This window comes from Bison bison, unplaced genomic scaffold, assembly GCF_000754665.1.
Source record: "Bison bison bison isolate TAMUID 2011002044 unplaced genomic scaffold, Bison_UMD1.0 scf7180017864472, whole genome shotgun sequence".
Classification (NCBI taxonomy): Eukaryota; Metazoa; Chordata; class Mammalia; order Artiodactyla; family Bovidae; genus Bison; species Bison bison.
This window is the reverse complement of record NW_011495033.1, coordinates 580,782-594,713: the sequence shown is the minus strand read 5'-3', so window position 1 is coordinate 594,713 and position 13,932 is coordinate 580,782. Positions and strand designations below refer to the sequence as shown.

Sequence of the window (13,932 nt, the reverse complement as noted above, 5' to 3'; positions counted from 1 at the left end):
TTCACATTAAAAAATAAAAAAGAAGGCTAACACTGCCTTTGTATTCCTTCCTTAATGAAAAGCAGTACAAAAGCAGGTTCAACAAGACAAATTATGTAGCAAAAAAATAAATAAATCTATAAAAACTTAATTTTTAATTCTAACAAGAATATCTTATTTTACTCCTTTGAAATCAGTCAAGTGTTTAAAAAAGATGGGCCAACTCCACTTCAGCCTTTGACTGTGTGGATCACAATAAACTGTGGAAAATTCTGAAAGAGATGGGAATACCAGACCACCTGACATGCCTCTTAAGAAACCTGTATGCAGGTCAGGAAGCAATAGTTAGAACTTGACATGGAACAACAGACTGGTTCCAAATCAGGAAAGGAGTACGTCAAGGCTGTATATTGTCACCCTGTTTATTTAACTTATATGCAGAGTACATCATGAGAGATGCTGGGCTTAAAGAAGCACAAGCTGGAATCAAGATTGCCGGGAGAAATATCAATAACCTCAGATATGCAGATGACACCACCCTTGAGGCAGAAAGGGAAGAACTAAAGAGCCTCTTGATGAAAATGAAAGAGAGTGAAAAAGTTGGCTTAAAGCTCAACATTCAGAAAACTAAGGTCATGGCATCCGGCCCTGTCACTTCATGGCAAATAGATGGGGAAACAGTGGCTGACTTTATTTTTTTGGGCTCCAACTCACTGCAGATGGTGATTCCAGCCATGAAATTAAAAGACGCTTACTCCTTGGAAGGAAAGTTATGACCAACCTAGACAGCATATTAAAAAGCAGAGACGTTACTTTGCCAACAAAGGTCCGTCTAGTCAAGGCTATGGTTTTTCCAGGAGTCATATATGGATGTGAGAGTTGGACTATAAAGAAAGCTGAGCGCAGAAGAATTGATGCTTTTGAACTGTAGTGTTGGAGAAGACTCTTGAGAGTCCCTTGGACTGCAAGGAGATCCAACCAGTCCATCCTAAAGGAGATCAGTCCTGGGTGTTCATTGGAAGGACTGATGTTGAAGCTTTGGCCACCTGATGCGAAGAGCTGACTCATCTGAAAAGACCCTGATGCTGGGAAAGATTGAAGGCAGGAGGAGAAGGGGACAATAGAGGATGAGATGGTTGGATGGCATCACCAACTCAATGGACATGAGTTTGGGTAAACTCCAGGAGTTGGTGATGGACAGGGAGCCTTGGTGTGCTGCAGTTCAAGGAGTCGCAAAGAGTCGGACACAACTGAGCAACTGAACTGAACTGAACTCCACTTCCTTCAATGACATAGTGACAACAGTCAATTTTTACACATGGAAAGAAGTTCACATCAGAGCACCATACTAAAAACATTCAAATAAGTTCACGTTCTTTATTCTACAACAGCAGCCCGATCTATCACTAATCTAGCCCAATCATTGCTAGACACACAAAAGGAATATAAACCCATTCTGATGTCTATGTCCAAGCCTGACAACCTGAAATGCAAAATTTCAGAATTTTTCTATCGAAGCAAGAATAATCTAGATACCTTATAAAATAAACGATGAAAAGTATTCTCTAAGAGCAGTACCTACTGACAGAACCACTAACGTTTCTCAATGTTATTATGCACTGGCATTTTGAATAAAATTGTGAAAATCAGGAACTGCAAACTCAAATATTTACCAGCTACTACTCAAAATGCCAATCCTTGACAAGGTATGTCCTTGTGCCAGAATGTAAATCAACACAGCGAGGAGAGTCACGTACAAAGACATGTCTGCTGAGCCACACATGAGGCACAGGCCCTCGCCTCGGTGGTCAGCAACAAACAGTTTGTGGTCGAGCAGCCAGGCCAGTGGCTACACTAGTGGCACTAAACCGATGGCACAAACCACCATCTCAAAGGGGACGGTCAACAGGCCGTTCTAGCTAATCAGTATCAAGTGGGTTTGCCAGCCCACCTTTGCCAAATCTCTAACATTTTCAAATGAAACCCGGAACCTGTATCTTTCTATGAAATTTTTGATTCTTAACATCTACATGGACAATAAATAACTGCAAGTCTCATACAATTCACAGGCTGAAAGGTGGCAATCTCTAGTGTAGAAAGTGGAATAACAGAGTTGGGTACTTGGCTACTCTGCACTTTTAAAGTAGTGTTTCACTCTTTTTAAATATTACTTTGCTCAACTGAGTTATATAGACCAGGTCAGAATTTTTTTTTTTTTAATTTTTAATTTTTTTAGGTCAGAATTGAGAGGTTGTGATTGCTTCATTCCTTTATTTATTCAACAGATATTATATGTCAGCTATGTACTGGCCATTATGCAAAATACTGGAGATGTTGCAGTACACAAATACAATCTCTCCCTTCATGAAGCTGACAGTCTAGTAGATATTAATTCCCAGAATCATTCAAATATACCTAAAATTGTCACTGTGATGAATACTATAAAAGTATAGGTACACTGTGCTATGAAACATACATATTAAGTGGAACTGCCTTGGGAAGGTCAAAGAAGGCTTCCCTGAGGCCTAAAAGTAGAATGAAAATTTAACAAAGCAAAGAACTGAGAGAAGGGAACGTGGATGGCATTTTAGGGTCCTAAGTAAAGAGAAGAGCAAGTACAAAGATCCTGAGGCAGGACAGAACTTACGGGGCATCCCTGGTACCGAGAGACAGCCACTGTGTCTAACATGCAGAAAGCAACGTAAGCACGCATGGTTTAAAATGAGGCTGGAGAGGAAGAGAGAAGCTGGATTACAGAGGACCTTATAATTATGGTAACCATATAATTTTATCAATTAATTCAGGACTCTTCTGAAAGTGAAAGATCTATTAATCACATCAGGATAATTATAATCTATGTTAAGGAGTTAGGTCTAGTATGGAATAAAGATGGACCAAGTGGAAGCAAAGATACCAATTAGAGAGCTACTGCCCTAAAAGGCTGGACAATGGCAGCAGTGGTAAAAACAGGGAAAAGTGACAGCAATTTAGACACATTTACGAAAGAAAATTTACAAGATTTGCGGATGGACCGACACGCAAAGTGAGGGAGGGTGTGTTTACAGGTGTCTCCTGGGTTCTGGCTTGCTCAACAGGACAGACAGTACCTTTTGCTGAATCTGGTAACTCTGGCAGAGAACCATTTTTGAGGAAACATATCATATTTGAGAGCTGTGTTTGAGACACCCGAGTGCAGATATTGAGTAAACATGACCTCTAGGTATAGAACTCAGAAAACTGGTCTGCACAAACAAATGAGACCCCAGCACAGGTGACAGTGTCTAAGGAGAAAACACTAAGTGAGAGGAAAAGAGCTTCCCATTAAGTCTAGAAGAGTCCTTTAATGGCTGTATGCACAATTGTTACAGAGGAAGCTACATCAGCAAACAGAGGGCCGAAGAAGGAAAACCAGGAGAGTGTAACGTGATGCCAATGACACCAAGGGAAGAAGGTGTCCACGAAGGGTAAGAGTGTCAGCAGAGAAAACTGCTTCTCAGAAGTCAACTGAAAACTGAAACTGGATTTAGTAATGTGACACCTTTTCAAGAGCTGCTTTTGGAGTGGTGGAATTTAGAATCTACCATGAAATGTGCAAAAGATTAAGTATGGTATGAAAAAAATAGACTGGAAAAATAGATAATTCTTCAAGAAGGTGAGTTATGCAAGGGAGAGAGGGGGCAGAGTGACAGATCTGATGAAGAGGTTTCTTTATTAATTTTTTAATGGAAGACTTAAACATGTTTAAAAGTCAATGGAAAGTCACACAGGCCACATACTCTGATTTGATTTATAAGAAACATCCAAAATAGGCAAAGATTTAGAGACAGAAAGCAGACTAGTGGTTTCTAGGGGTTGAGGAGACAGAGTAGTGGGGAATGACTGACTGCTCAATGTGTTACCGGGTTTCTTTTGGGGGTGATGAAAATGTTCTGGAATTAGAGAGTGGTGATGTTTGCACAACCTGTGAACCTAGTAAGAACTGAATTGTACACTTTAAAATGAAGACTTTATGATTTGTGAATTATATCTCAATTTTTTTAAAACTCAAAAGGAGTTAGTTGATAAGACTTTAAGTAAAGGAATTTACTGGACTATGTAAGGTTCTTGAGATGAGGGAGGGTAGGGAAGCCAAAGTTCACATGGCAAATGTAATTGAATTAGAATATAATAACAGTTATAAAAATAATAACAGGTTGTCAAACAGAAACAAAAGCCAAATGTATGGCCTTTTGTTGAGTTTCCACCAACTCATACCTACCCACAACTAAATTTAAGAATTTTTTTAACTTATCACACCTATGGTCAAATAAGCAATGAGACAGTAATATCATATAAAAACAAAGATTCTGGAGCAGTTGTAAATGACCTTCACTGTTAACCCTTTATTAGCCAAAGAACCAAACTCCTACTTACAAAATAGTAAGAGACTACCTTGATCAATCAAGTTGATCTTTTAAGTGCGTATTCCTATTTTAGCTGACAAGCAAATGACAGGGAAGAAAAACTTAGTCATCCAAACTCTCATTTGCTCTTTTCAAGTACAGTTAAGAGTACTCCAGTTTTTCTAGCTAAGGCCAGTGACTTACCCTAAATTTGGTAAAATGTGGAAAAAAAAAAAAAAAAAAGTCCAAGAATAAGGGAAACAGTTAAATGTAATCAAGTTTTACAGAAAACTTAGGAACAACCTGAAAGTAGTCAACAGAAATGCATCCACACAAGAGAACACTTTTCAGTCATGAAAAGCAGTAAGACTGGGCTGATCCACAGGCTTGTATGAGGAGGGTTCTTTAATGTATTAAACTAACAACAACAAAACCCCAAGTTTGGGAAAAAGCATGTGTGTACATTATAATCACATTCTTGTAAAAATAAAAATAAGACAAAAAGACCCTCTATATGAATACACACAGAAAACAATCTGGAAGGGTGAGAACCACCTCTGGATGTGGACATGCTCATATTTTTGTATTATCTGCATATACGTTACACAACATCACCAGTGTTTTGTAACTATATGGAAAATGCTCAAGTCAAGTGGGGCTTAAAAAAAAAGTCCTTTGGTTATACCTGTATCAAAATCACAGCCACAAAAATTACCATATATTAGTAAGTCAGGGCTTAGAAAGGAAAAAACAAAGTAATTTGATCTCTAGGGTGGAAGAACTTTTTTTGACCTTTTTTCTTTTATGTATGCAACATTACCACTATAAATGTAGGTAAGAAGGATATATTTCCATAATTTCCCCATTAATGTAATGGGAAATGTTTGTATAATATATAAATGTTTGTATAATAATAGTTTTGAAAATATCTTTTTCAAAAAAGGAAAACAGATCCTTGGTTCCAGAGTACCTGTTTTCTGTGAAAGTGGGCCAATTCTTTCGGAGACCAAACCAGAGTATTTCCCACACTGACAGCAATCACCAAGAGATAGTTGTACAGCTTGAGCACTAATTACATGGCTTCATGAAACACTTGGAGCAAGAGAAACAGCAGTGTAATTAATATTTTCTTAGTGCCTTCAAACAGAGTTGTTGTTTATATAAACAATTCTCATTATTTAAAAAAATGTACTTACTTTGATGGGATAGAACATATAACTTATTAATAAGGAACTACATCCTAATCACCAAAAAGTATAAGACATCAAGCAAAAGCTAGTCTAATTGAAGAAAATAAACAAAAATCAATGAAGAGCTGATTCTCAGATTTTGTTAGCCACACGAGTGGTTGTTTACTTACTTCTAAGAAAATACAGACACTAATCTGAGGGTTGAAAATCTTTTTGTAGGACAGAAGTGAAGTCATCCGACTTCTCTAGTTAATTATCTAGGTCACTTTAGTACCCTGGGACATTCAAAATTCCTGAACACAGGCAAGATCTTTTTTCATTCTCATTTCTGAGAGCACAGGGAGGCACAGGGACTAAAATTAGCTCTCATGTGGAAATTAGCAATTTATTCCATCAGTCTTTGTTGTTCGCTTAACACATCCAGCTCCATAAAACAAAACAGCCTATTGTCAACAGGCTCATGCCTGGTTTCCCCATGATGACTCTTGCTCTGCTATTGATGAATACAGTATCACCATTATGGATGGAGTTTAGAAAGATACATTCTGTAACCATGGTTAAAGTAACAAGCATTGTAACACTGTATAGGCTGAACCTTATGTAACAACAGAGGCTGAAGCCTCCCAACCTTACTCCAATACTGGTTTCTATTCATTAGGTCTTCACCGAGGTGCTAAAAATGGTACAGTCATAAACTATGACACAGCCCTTCAGTGCTAGGACTTTGGTTTTGAAAACAAATCAGTTAAGTGTCATACTCTGTTCAGACTCAACTGACAGGGCTCAAGTAGACTGCAGATGTTCCTATGGGGCTGGCTACTGTGGAAAAGCACAAACTGAAATCTAATTGCAATGGTCAGATATGATTACAACAAAGCAGTGACAGATGCAGGAAAGAGACAGAGAGAGACAAAGGGAGAGAGATCACACCAGCGATCCGTGATACCTCATCAAGTATACCAGGCTTAATAACAATAAGAATAAACATCCTTTACTAAGTGTCTCCAGTGTGTTAGGTCACTTTGCGCATGTCATTGCTAACCTTTATGACAAACATCCAAAGTATGCCCTTTTATCCCTCCTTTTTAGATGAGGAAATTCAGTCTCAGTAAAGCTAAGAAAATTATCTAAAACCTCACAGCTGATAATTAGCACTCTCAAGACTGGACCTTAGGATGATTCAGTCAGAAGTGCCCCTCTTTCCACACCACATCCTGATTGCCTTCAGAGAGCACTTCAGGGCTCAACAAATAAATGACACTTCAATCCATCTCAGGTCTAATGTTCTGTCTGGTATTCCTTTTCCATCACTAGCTGGATTTGTATTTTGGCCATTCTTTTTTGTGTATCTTCTTGAGCTAAGTTAAAGTAGGTAACTGTTAGTTGCTCAGTCGTGCCTGACTCTTCGCGACCCCATGGACTGCAGCCCACGAGGCTCCTGTGTCCATGAAATTTTCCAGGCAAGAATACTGGAGTGGGTTGCCATTTCCTTCTCCAGGGGATCTTCCCAACCCAGGGATCGAACCCAGGTCTCCCGCACTGTAGGCAAATTCTTTACCAACTGAGCTACAAGGGAAGCCCGTTAAAGAACATGCTACTGATGCATATAATCATAAATGACTCTTACCTAAGTAAGCAGGAAGGGGGATGACGTCCAGAAGGAGGTAGGTCATTTACCCTAAAGAGAAGGACATCTCTTCTACTTCTATCATGTGTGTGTGTAGTCACTCAGTTGTGTCCAGCACTATGTGACCTGTGGACTATAACCCGCCAGGCTCCTCTGTCCATGGAATTCTCCAGGCAAGCATACTGGAGTGGGCTGCCATTCCCTTCTCCAGGGGACATTCCCAACCCAGGGATCAAACCTGGGTTTCTGCATTGCAGGCAGACTCTTTACCATCTGAGCCACCAAATCATAGACCCCTTATGTGCTTATTGCCAACCTAAAATTGGCATAAACTCATACTCTCCCATTGTTAAAATTAAAATAAGAGAAGTTCTCCTCAAGTTTGCTTCATCTTCTTTTCATCCCCTCACAGACAAATTTGCTTCTCCTTGCAAAAACTTTTAAAATTACCTTTGCCTATCACAAAACAACCACTGTGAACACCAGGTTTATGATTTTAAGTCCTTTTCTATGCACAGCATATCTGCAGATACTTTGGTTTCAGTCTGAAACAAAATCATGTTTTATAATCTGCAATACCCATTCCCTGGGCTACGTGGTATTCCACTGTAGGGAACTGCACTGTAAGAATACACAATTTTGGAAATATAAATTATTTCCAATTTTCCTTGTTATAAACAGCTCTGGAATAAACATCTTCAAACATACATTATTTCACTTAAGTATGCTTTTAGAACTGTCAAAGCTGCAATCCTGCCAGCATTTTATCACTATGCCTATTCAACTACATTTTTGCCATTGATGAATAGTATATATTTGATCTTTGCTAATTTGGTCCATTTGTCTTTCTTCTTTTGTAAATTGCCTATTTTTATCCTTAACCTATACATTAAGGTTTTTTCCTTTTTCTTATTGTCGTCTAAGAGTGTTTCACCTTAAGGGAGCTAATTCTTTGCTATACGCTGTAAATACTTAAGACTGTATGTGTTGTCACTTTTACCGTTTCTTGATATGTAAAAGTTTTTATTTCTTAGGCAGTTGAATCCATAAAATTTCTTTTATGAATTCTATCCTTGGAGTTTACTTAGAAAGACTATTCCTATACCCAAAATTCAACAGTTCACCTATATATTTTTTCCTAGCATTTAAATAAAATAAATATACTAAAATCATGAAACCATCAGGAATTTAGTTTGCATAATACATAGGAAAGGGAATCTAATGCACTTTGCCCACAGCTGTTCCAACTGCATCTATTAAAAATCCATTACTAAAATAAATAAATAAAAATCCATTACTTAAAAAAAAAAAAAAAGTTTCTGTCTAGTTCCACCCTTAACAACCTGAAATGCTCTTATTCTACATTATAGTCTTTACATGGTGGGGTGGTATCTTACTTAGGAGTCAGGTTCTAAGTAACCCTGTAAAGTGAAAATCCAAAATAACACTGTGACATCTCTTTAATCATTCACAGCACTGTAACGTTCACATTATGAGGAAGACACAGGAGTCAAGACTGATTAAGAATAGAAGATTCACCCTGTCCACTCTACACTCCCTCTGGGAGGTTCAGTACTGAGTAGAGTGCAGGCTGGACTCACTCTATTGAATGTGCACATGCTGTTTAGACATGAATGCCACTTTTTGCCAGACAATAGGGGCCCATTCCTATGGTAATACTTTGCTAATGTTTTAATTCCTTGAACTTCACAGTATATTAAATACCCATCTGGGAGAGTTTATACTCCTTCACCTTTCCATCATCCATTTAGAATATTTGCTTTGACCATCTTTTCTTTGAATAAAAGACATGTCATGTCATTTTCTTTCACAAAAACCTCAGGAGGATTCTGACTTGGGGAAGAAGTGACATATTAACTGTATTGAGCTCTCCCATCCAAAAATATACCATGTCCCTAGATTTACTGTCTCCCCTAGACACCTGAGAGCAATTCTGTTGCTTTATGCACACAGTCTTAACGTATTTCTTTGCCGAGTATCTGCCTATTCCTCTTTGTTACTGTGTACAGGATCTTTTATTGTAATTATATTTTCCAACCAGTATCTGGAAAGCTATCAATTTTCCTTTATTTATTTATATACGTTTAAAACATATGTATATATGTATATTTTATTCAGTAATCACTTGAAAAATTTTAGGTGATTCTCAAATGTTTCTTCAGGTAGACAATAATCAAGCCATCTGTAAAACTGCAATTCTTTTTCTTTCTAATCTTTGAACTTAATAAATAAGAGAAGCAGAAGACTGAGTTAGAGAGTTCCAACTCAGTCACTTCTAGTGTTAGAAGCTTGTGCAAGCTATTTAAAAACAATATGTGTTCATGTTTGCAGATTAAAAAGTTCAAAATATATCATTAAATCAAACCCATTGATTATCTTATTTAGGCTATCAGTAGTTCTTAACCTTTTCTGGGTCAGCTACTCTTTTAAAAGTGAAGTTCTAAATTATAGGTTAAAGATTTAAGTCCTTCATGGACAGAGGAGCCTGGTGGGCTACAGTTCATGGGGTCGCAAAGATTTGGACACGACTTAGCAACTAAACAACAACTCCAAGAAAAAGAGTACATATAAAAAGTATTTTTGCCTAATTGTCTTTGAAGCATTCACTGATCCTCTGAAAATCCCTAGGCCATTGTTGTTTATTTCTATCTACTTGGTTCGAACTACAAAGAAAAATGTCTCTGAATTATATCAAACACTTAAGTCTTCTGAAAGTTATTCCTCTCAGAAGACAAAAGACAAACGTGTTTTCTTTTTTTAATAAATTGAGGCTTTTTGTCTTCTATTTTACTTTTCTTTAATTTGGAGGGAAGCCTCATTTCTAGCATGATTTTGCCCATCCCTTTATTTTTTATCGGCAATTTTAAGTTTTGAGCATGGTATCTATAAATGGCATATAGTTAAGATTTTAAAGAATTATTCTCATGCATTCAGCAAACATTTATTGAATGTCTACTACTTGTCAGACACCAATACCATTCAGATATGTTGTGATAACAGATTTTGTGGTCTGCTCTGAGTGATTTTTTAAAAAATATAAATCTTAAAGCCATCTTAAAAATCTAACCATTTTAAAAATCTTCCTCTGGTTCCTTAAAGTCTGAGCAATCACGTTCATTCTTATTTGCATGCTATGAAAGGCTCTTTGTGACCTGTTCTTTGTCTTCCTTTCGGTCTCATCTCCCAGTATTCCCTAAGCTGTTATCCTATATCCACTTTAGCCCCATCTAATGCAGCTCTGCAAATGTACCAGGCCTTTCACAAAATTCTGTTCTCTGTACTTGGAACTCTTCCGCCCTTCTATTCAGCCATCAGAATTCAGTTCAAAGACCAAGGCCTTCACTAATACCACCTCCAAATCACCATGGGTCCTTCTCTTCAGACTTCCGTTTTCAATTGTCTACCCAATACCCCACCTTGGATACTGCATAGACTTTTCAGATTCAATGTGCCCCCAAATGAAAATATATCATCTCCCCTAAACCAGCTCATTCTGTCTTGTTCCTTACTGCAGTAAACAGCACTATCACCTAATCTCTTGCTAAATTGAGGTCACTTGGCTCATTCTTAATTTCTACCATGTCCTGCTAATCCTATTCATCAATTTCTCTCAAATTCATTCAGTGATCTATATCCCTCCTCCCTCTACTGAGTTAGGCCATCAATATATCTAATGTGGATTACTGAAACCAGTCCCTACTTACTCACTTATACTTCCAGTCTTAATTCCCCCTGCAATCCATCTTCTACAGTGCTCCTAGATTACATCTATCTAAACAATTCTGGTCCATCCTAAAGGAGATCAGTCCTGGGTGTTCATTGGAAGGACTGATGTTGAAGCTGAAACTCCAATACTTTGACTACCTGATGTGAAAAGCTGACTTATTTGAAAAGACCCTGATGCTGGGAAAGATTGAGAGTAGGAGGAGAAGGGAACGACAGAGGATGAGGTGGTTGGATGGCATCACCGACACAATGGACATGGGTCTGGGTGGACTCTGGGAGTTGGTGATGGACAGGGAGGCCTGGCGTGCTGTGGTTCATGGGGTCACAAAGAGTAGGACACGACTGAGTGACTGAACTGAACTGAAACAATTCTGAATGCTACTGACTTGCTTTAAAACTTAAGTAGATAAGGATGGGGATGGGTAATTCTGAAGACACAAGAACTCACCGCACATGAGCCTAAGATAAATCCCAAACTCACGGCCTTATACAGCAGTGCAAGCATCGCCCTCTCAGCCTCACCTCTGGTCATGTGTCCACCACACCTCAGCAGCTTTTCCAGTCCCCCACAACTCTGTGCTCTTCACACGTGCCATTCCCTCTGCCTGTAACACTCTTCTTTCTACCTGGCTCATTCTTCAGAACACAACTAAGACCACTTTTCTGTTTCAAATTATTCTCTAAATCCCAAGGTTGGGGTCAGGTTTCCCTTCTGTGTGATTCCACTGCGTGCTCCACAGGCTCGGCCACACTGAAGGCTAACTGCTTCTTTGTCCACTTCCTCCACTAGTGTGTCAACTCCAAACATGGCCATGACCAGGTCTTTCTTGTTTACTGCAGCTTTCCCAGAACATGGCACAAAATAGTTAAAAAAAAAATCAACAGATATTTAATAATTAAGCACATAATAAAAAAAAAGCAAAAGAAAAAAAATTAAGTACAAAAATAAGTATAGAGAAGAAACAAAGAATAACAAAACTGTATTTGTTCTAAAGCTACTAGGATAAACAAACCTCCAGACATAATTATGAAATAAAGGTTTAAGAACAATGGTAGAGGTGATCTAAACACAGAGAAACACCAACTCAGTATTTTCAGAGTGATCTCGGAAATAAGGTGCCAAAGTTGAATCTTTAGAACTCTTATTTAAATATATTTTTAATTTCCAGTTTGAAGTTTGTTTTCTAAGATGCTTAATATAGTAACATGGTAAGTAATATAAGCATTCATACATGGAGCTGTGCTCAACTTTCACAGTGAAATAGACAATAAAGCTTGGAAATCATAGTTCTAGGGTATCTGACTTAACCTTGTATATTGGTGGGAGGGTGGTGTCACAGATCTCTCTGAGAAACTGGTGAAAACCAAGGATTATATCCCAGAAAAATAATATAAATACATATATATGTATTATATATATATATATATAAAGTTTTAGGATTTCTAGGATACCTTAGCCCCAGTTAAGTCCTGCCCTGGGGCCTCCACTCCTACAAGTCCGCCAGGAGGAAGGCTGAGGTCAGCAAAACGCCTCAAGCCTTCTGATCCTATTGTTCCTGACCTTCCCACTTCTCCCCAAATCCTGCTCTTCTTCCTCCCCACAGGTGAATCAACACATTTTCCCCAGGCAGGCTTGAAATTTCCACCCTCCTCTGTAACTCACATAGAATTTAGGATGGCAGTTAAAGATCTCCTTCTCAAGGGTGTAACACAAACATCAGTTATTCCCATACCATTATCATCATCTCTGCCATTTCCTGAAGCACCATACCTATTATTTTCTTAATTTTTAGTAATTAACTTTTAAACTTGAATTTAGTGACATCTTAAGTAATACTGAAGTGAAATCAGTTTTGAGGTCCTGGTTATTATTCTACCTCACAACAAAATAAATATACACTTAAAATAAGGACCTCAGACGCCCATCAGGTCTGAGGGCACAATCCTAAGCTTTCTGCAGTTACCCTGCTGAGTAAGCAATAATCTGGACATCAAGAGGTTTTTCTTGTTGTTGCTTTCTGGGGTTTTTTAAGTCAGAAGGAAACTTAAAAGCCTTTGGTCCAGTCTTATTTAATAGATTAAAAAGCTAAAACAGAAGTGATTTGTCCAAGGTCAGATGAGAAGTTCAAGGAAAAGTATAGAATTAGTATTCAGGTCTACTATCAGTCCAGTATACTTTCCACTACGCAGGGTCCATTCAAATTAGACTAGAATAATACTGTATCAAGAATTCTTCGTCTGTTACCTACCTCACTCTTCCATTCAGATTTATCTGAACATGCTGCTTAAAATCTGGATATTTGGTTGCCAGATATGCAAAGTCAGGAGGTTTGTCCTTGTATCTATTTCTTGCATGCATTGATTTACTCAGAGCCATCTTTAAAAAGAAAAAAAAAGGGCGGGAATCAGCATATTTAGTTAAACAAAATCAACAAGAAAAGTTGTGGTTGCCAAGTCAACAGTTACAGCCAACACATCTTCGCTAATCAAGTGAGAAAGAAGAAGCTATATTTTTAAAAGTATACAACAAATAAGCACATGAAAAGATGTTCTATGTCATTAGGGAAACACAAATCAAAACCATAGTAAGCTATCAATTCATACACAATGGGATGGCTATTATTAAAAAGAGAGAGAGAGAGAATAGCAAGTACTGGCAAGCACGTGAAGAAACTGGAGCCCTCAGGCATTGCAGGTGGGAATGAACATGGTATGACCGCTGTGGAAAGGTTTGGTGGTTCTTTAAAAAATTAAACATTACCATATGATCCAGCAATTCCAATCCCATGTATAGATCCAAAGGAACTGAAAGCAGAGATTCAAATAAGTACTTGGAATGCTCACAGCCTTTCCATACTGTTCATGGGGGAAAAGCTGGCTTAAAACTCAACATTCAAAAAACGAAAATCATGGCATCCAGTCCCATCACTTCATGGCAAATAGATGGGGAAACAATGGAAACAGTGACAAACTTTATTTTCTTGGGCTCCAAAATCGCTGCAGATGG

At 38.0% G+C, this 13,932-nt stretch overlaps 1 protein-coding gene across 3 annotated transcripts in view; it reads right to left on the bottom strand.

The window, feature by feature from the left end:
• Window positions 1-13,932, bottom strand: part of METTL16 (methyltransferase like 16) — a 69,370-nt gene that overhangs the window by 50,029 nt on the left and 5,409 nt on the right. For all 3 annotated transcript variants that reach the window (XR_827156.1, XR_827157.1, XM_010861311.1), the window contains exon 2: window positions 13,175-13,302. Coding sequence is in view for 1 of the 3 variants with exons in the window: in XM_010861311.1 (XP_010859613.1) it covers window positions 13,175-13,302 (128 nt within the window). In the remaining 2 variants the exon portion in view is untranslated. The remainder of the gene's footprint in view (window positions 1-13,174; window positions 13,303-13,932) is intronic.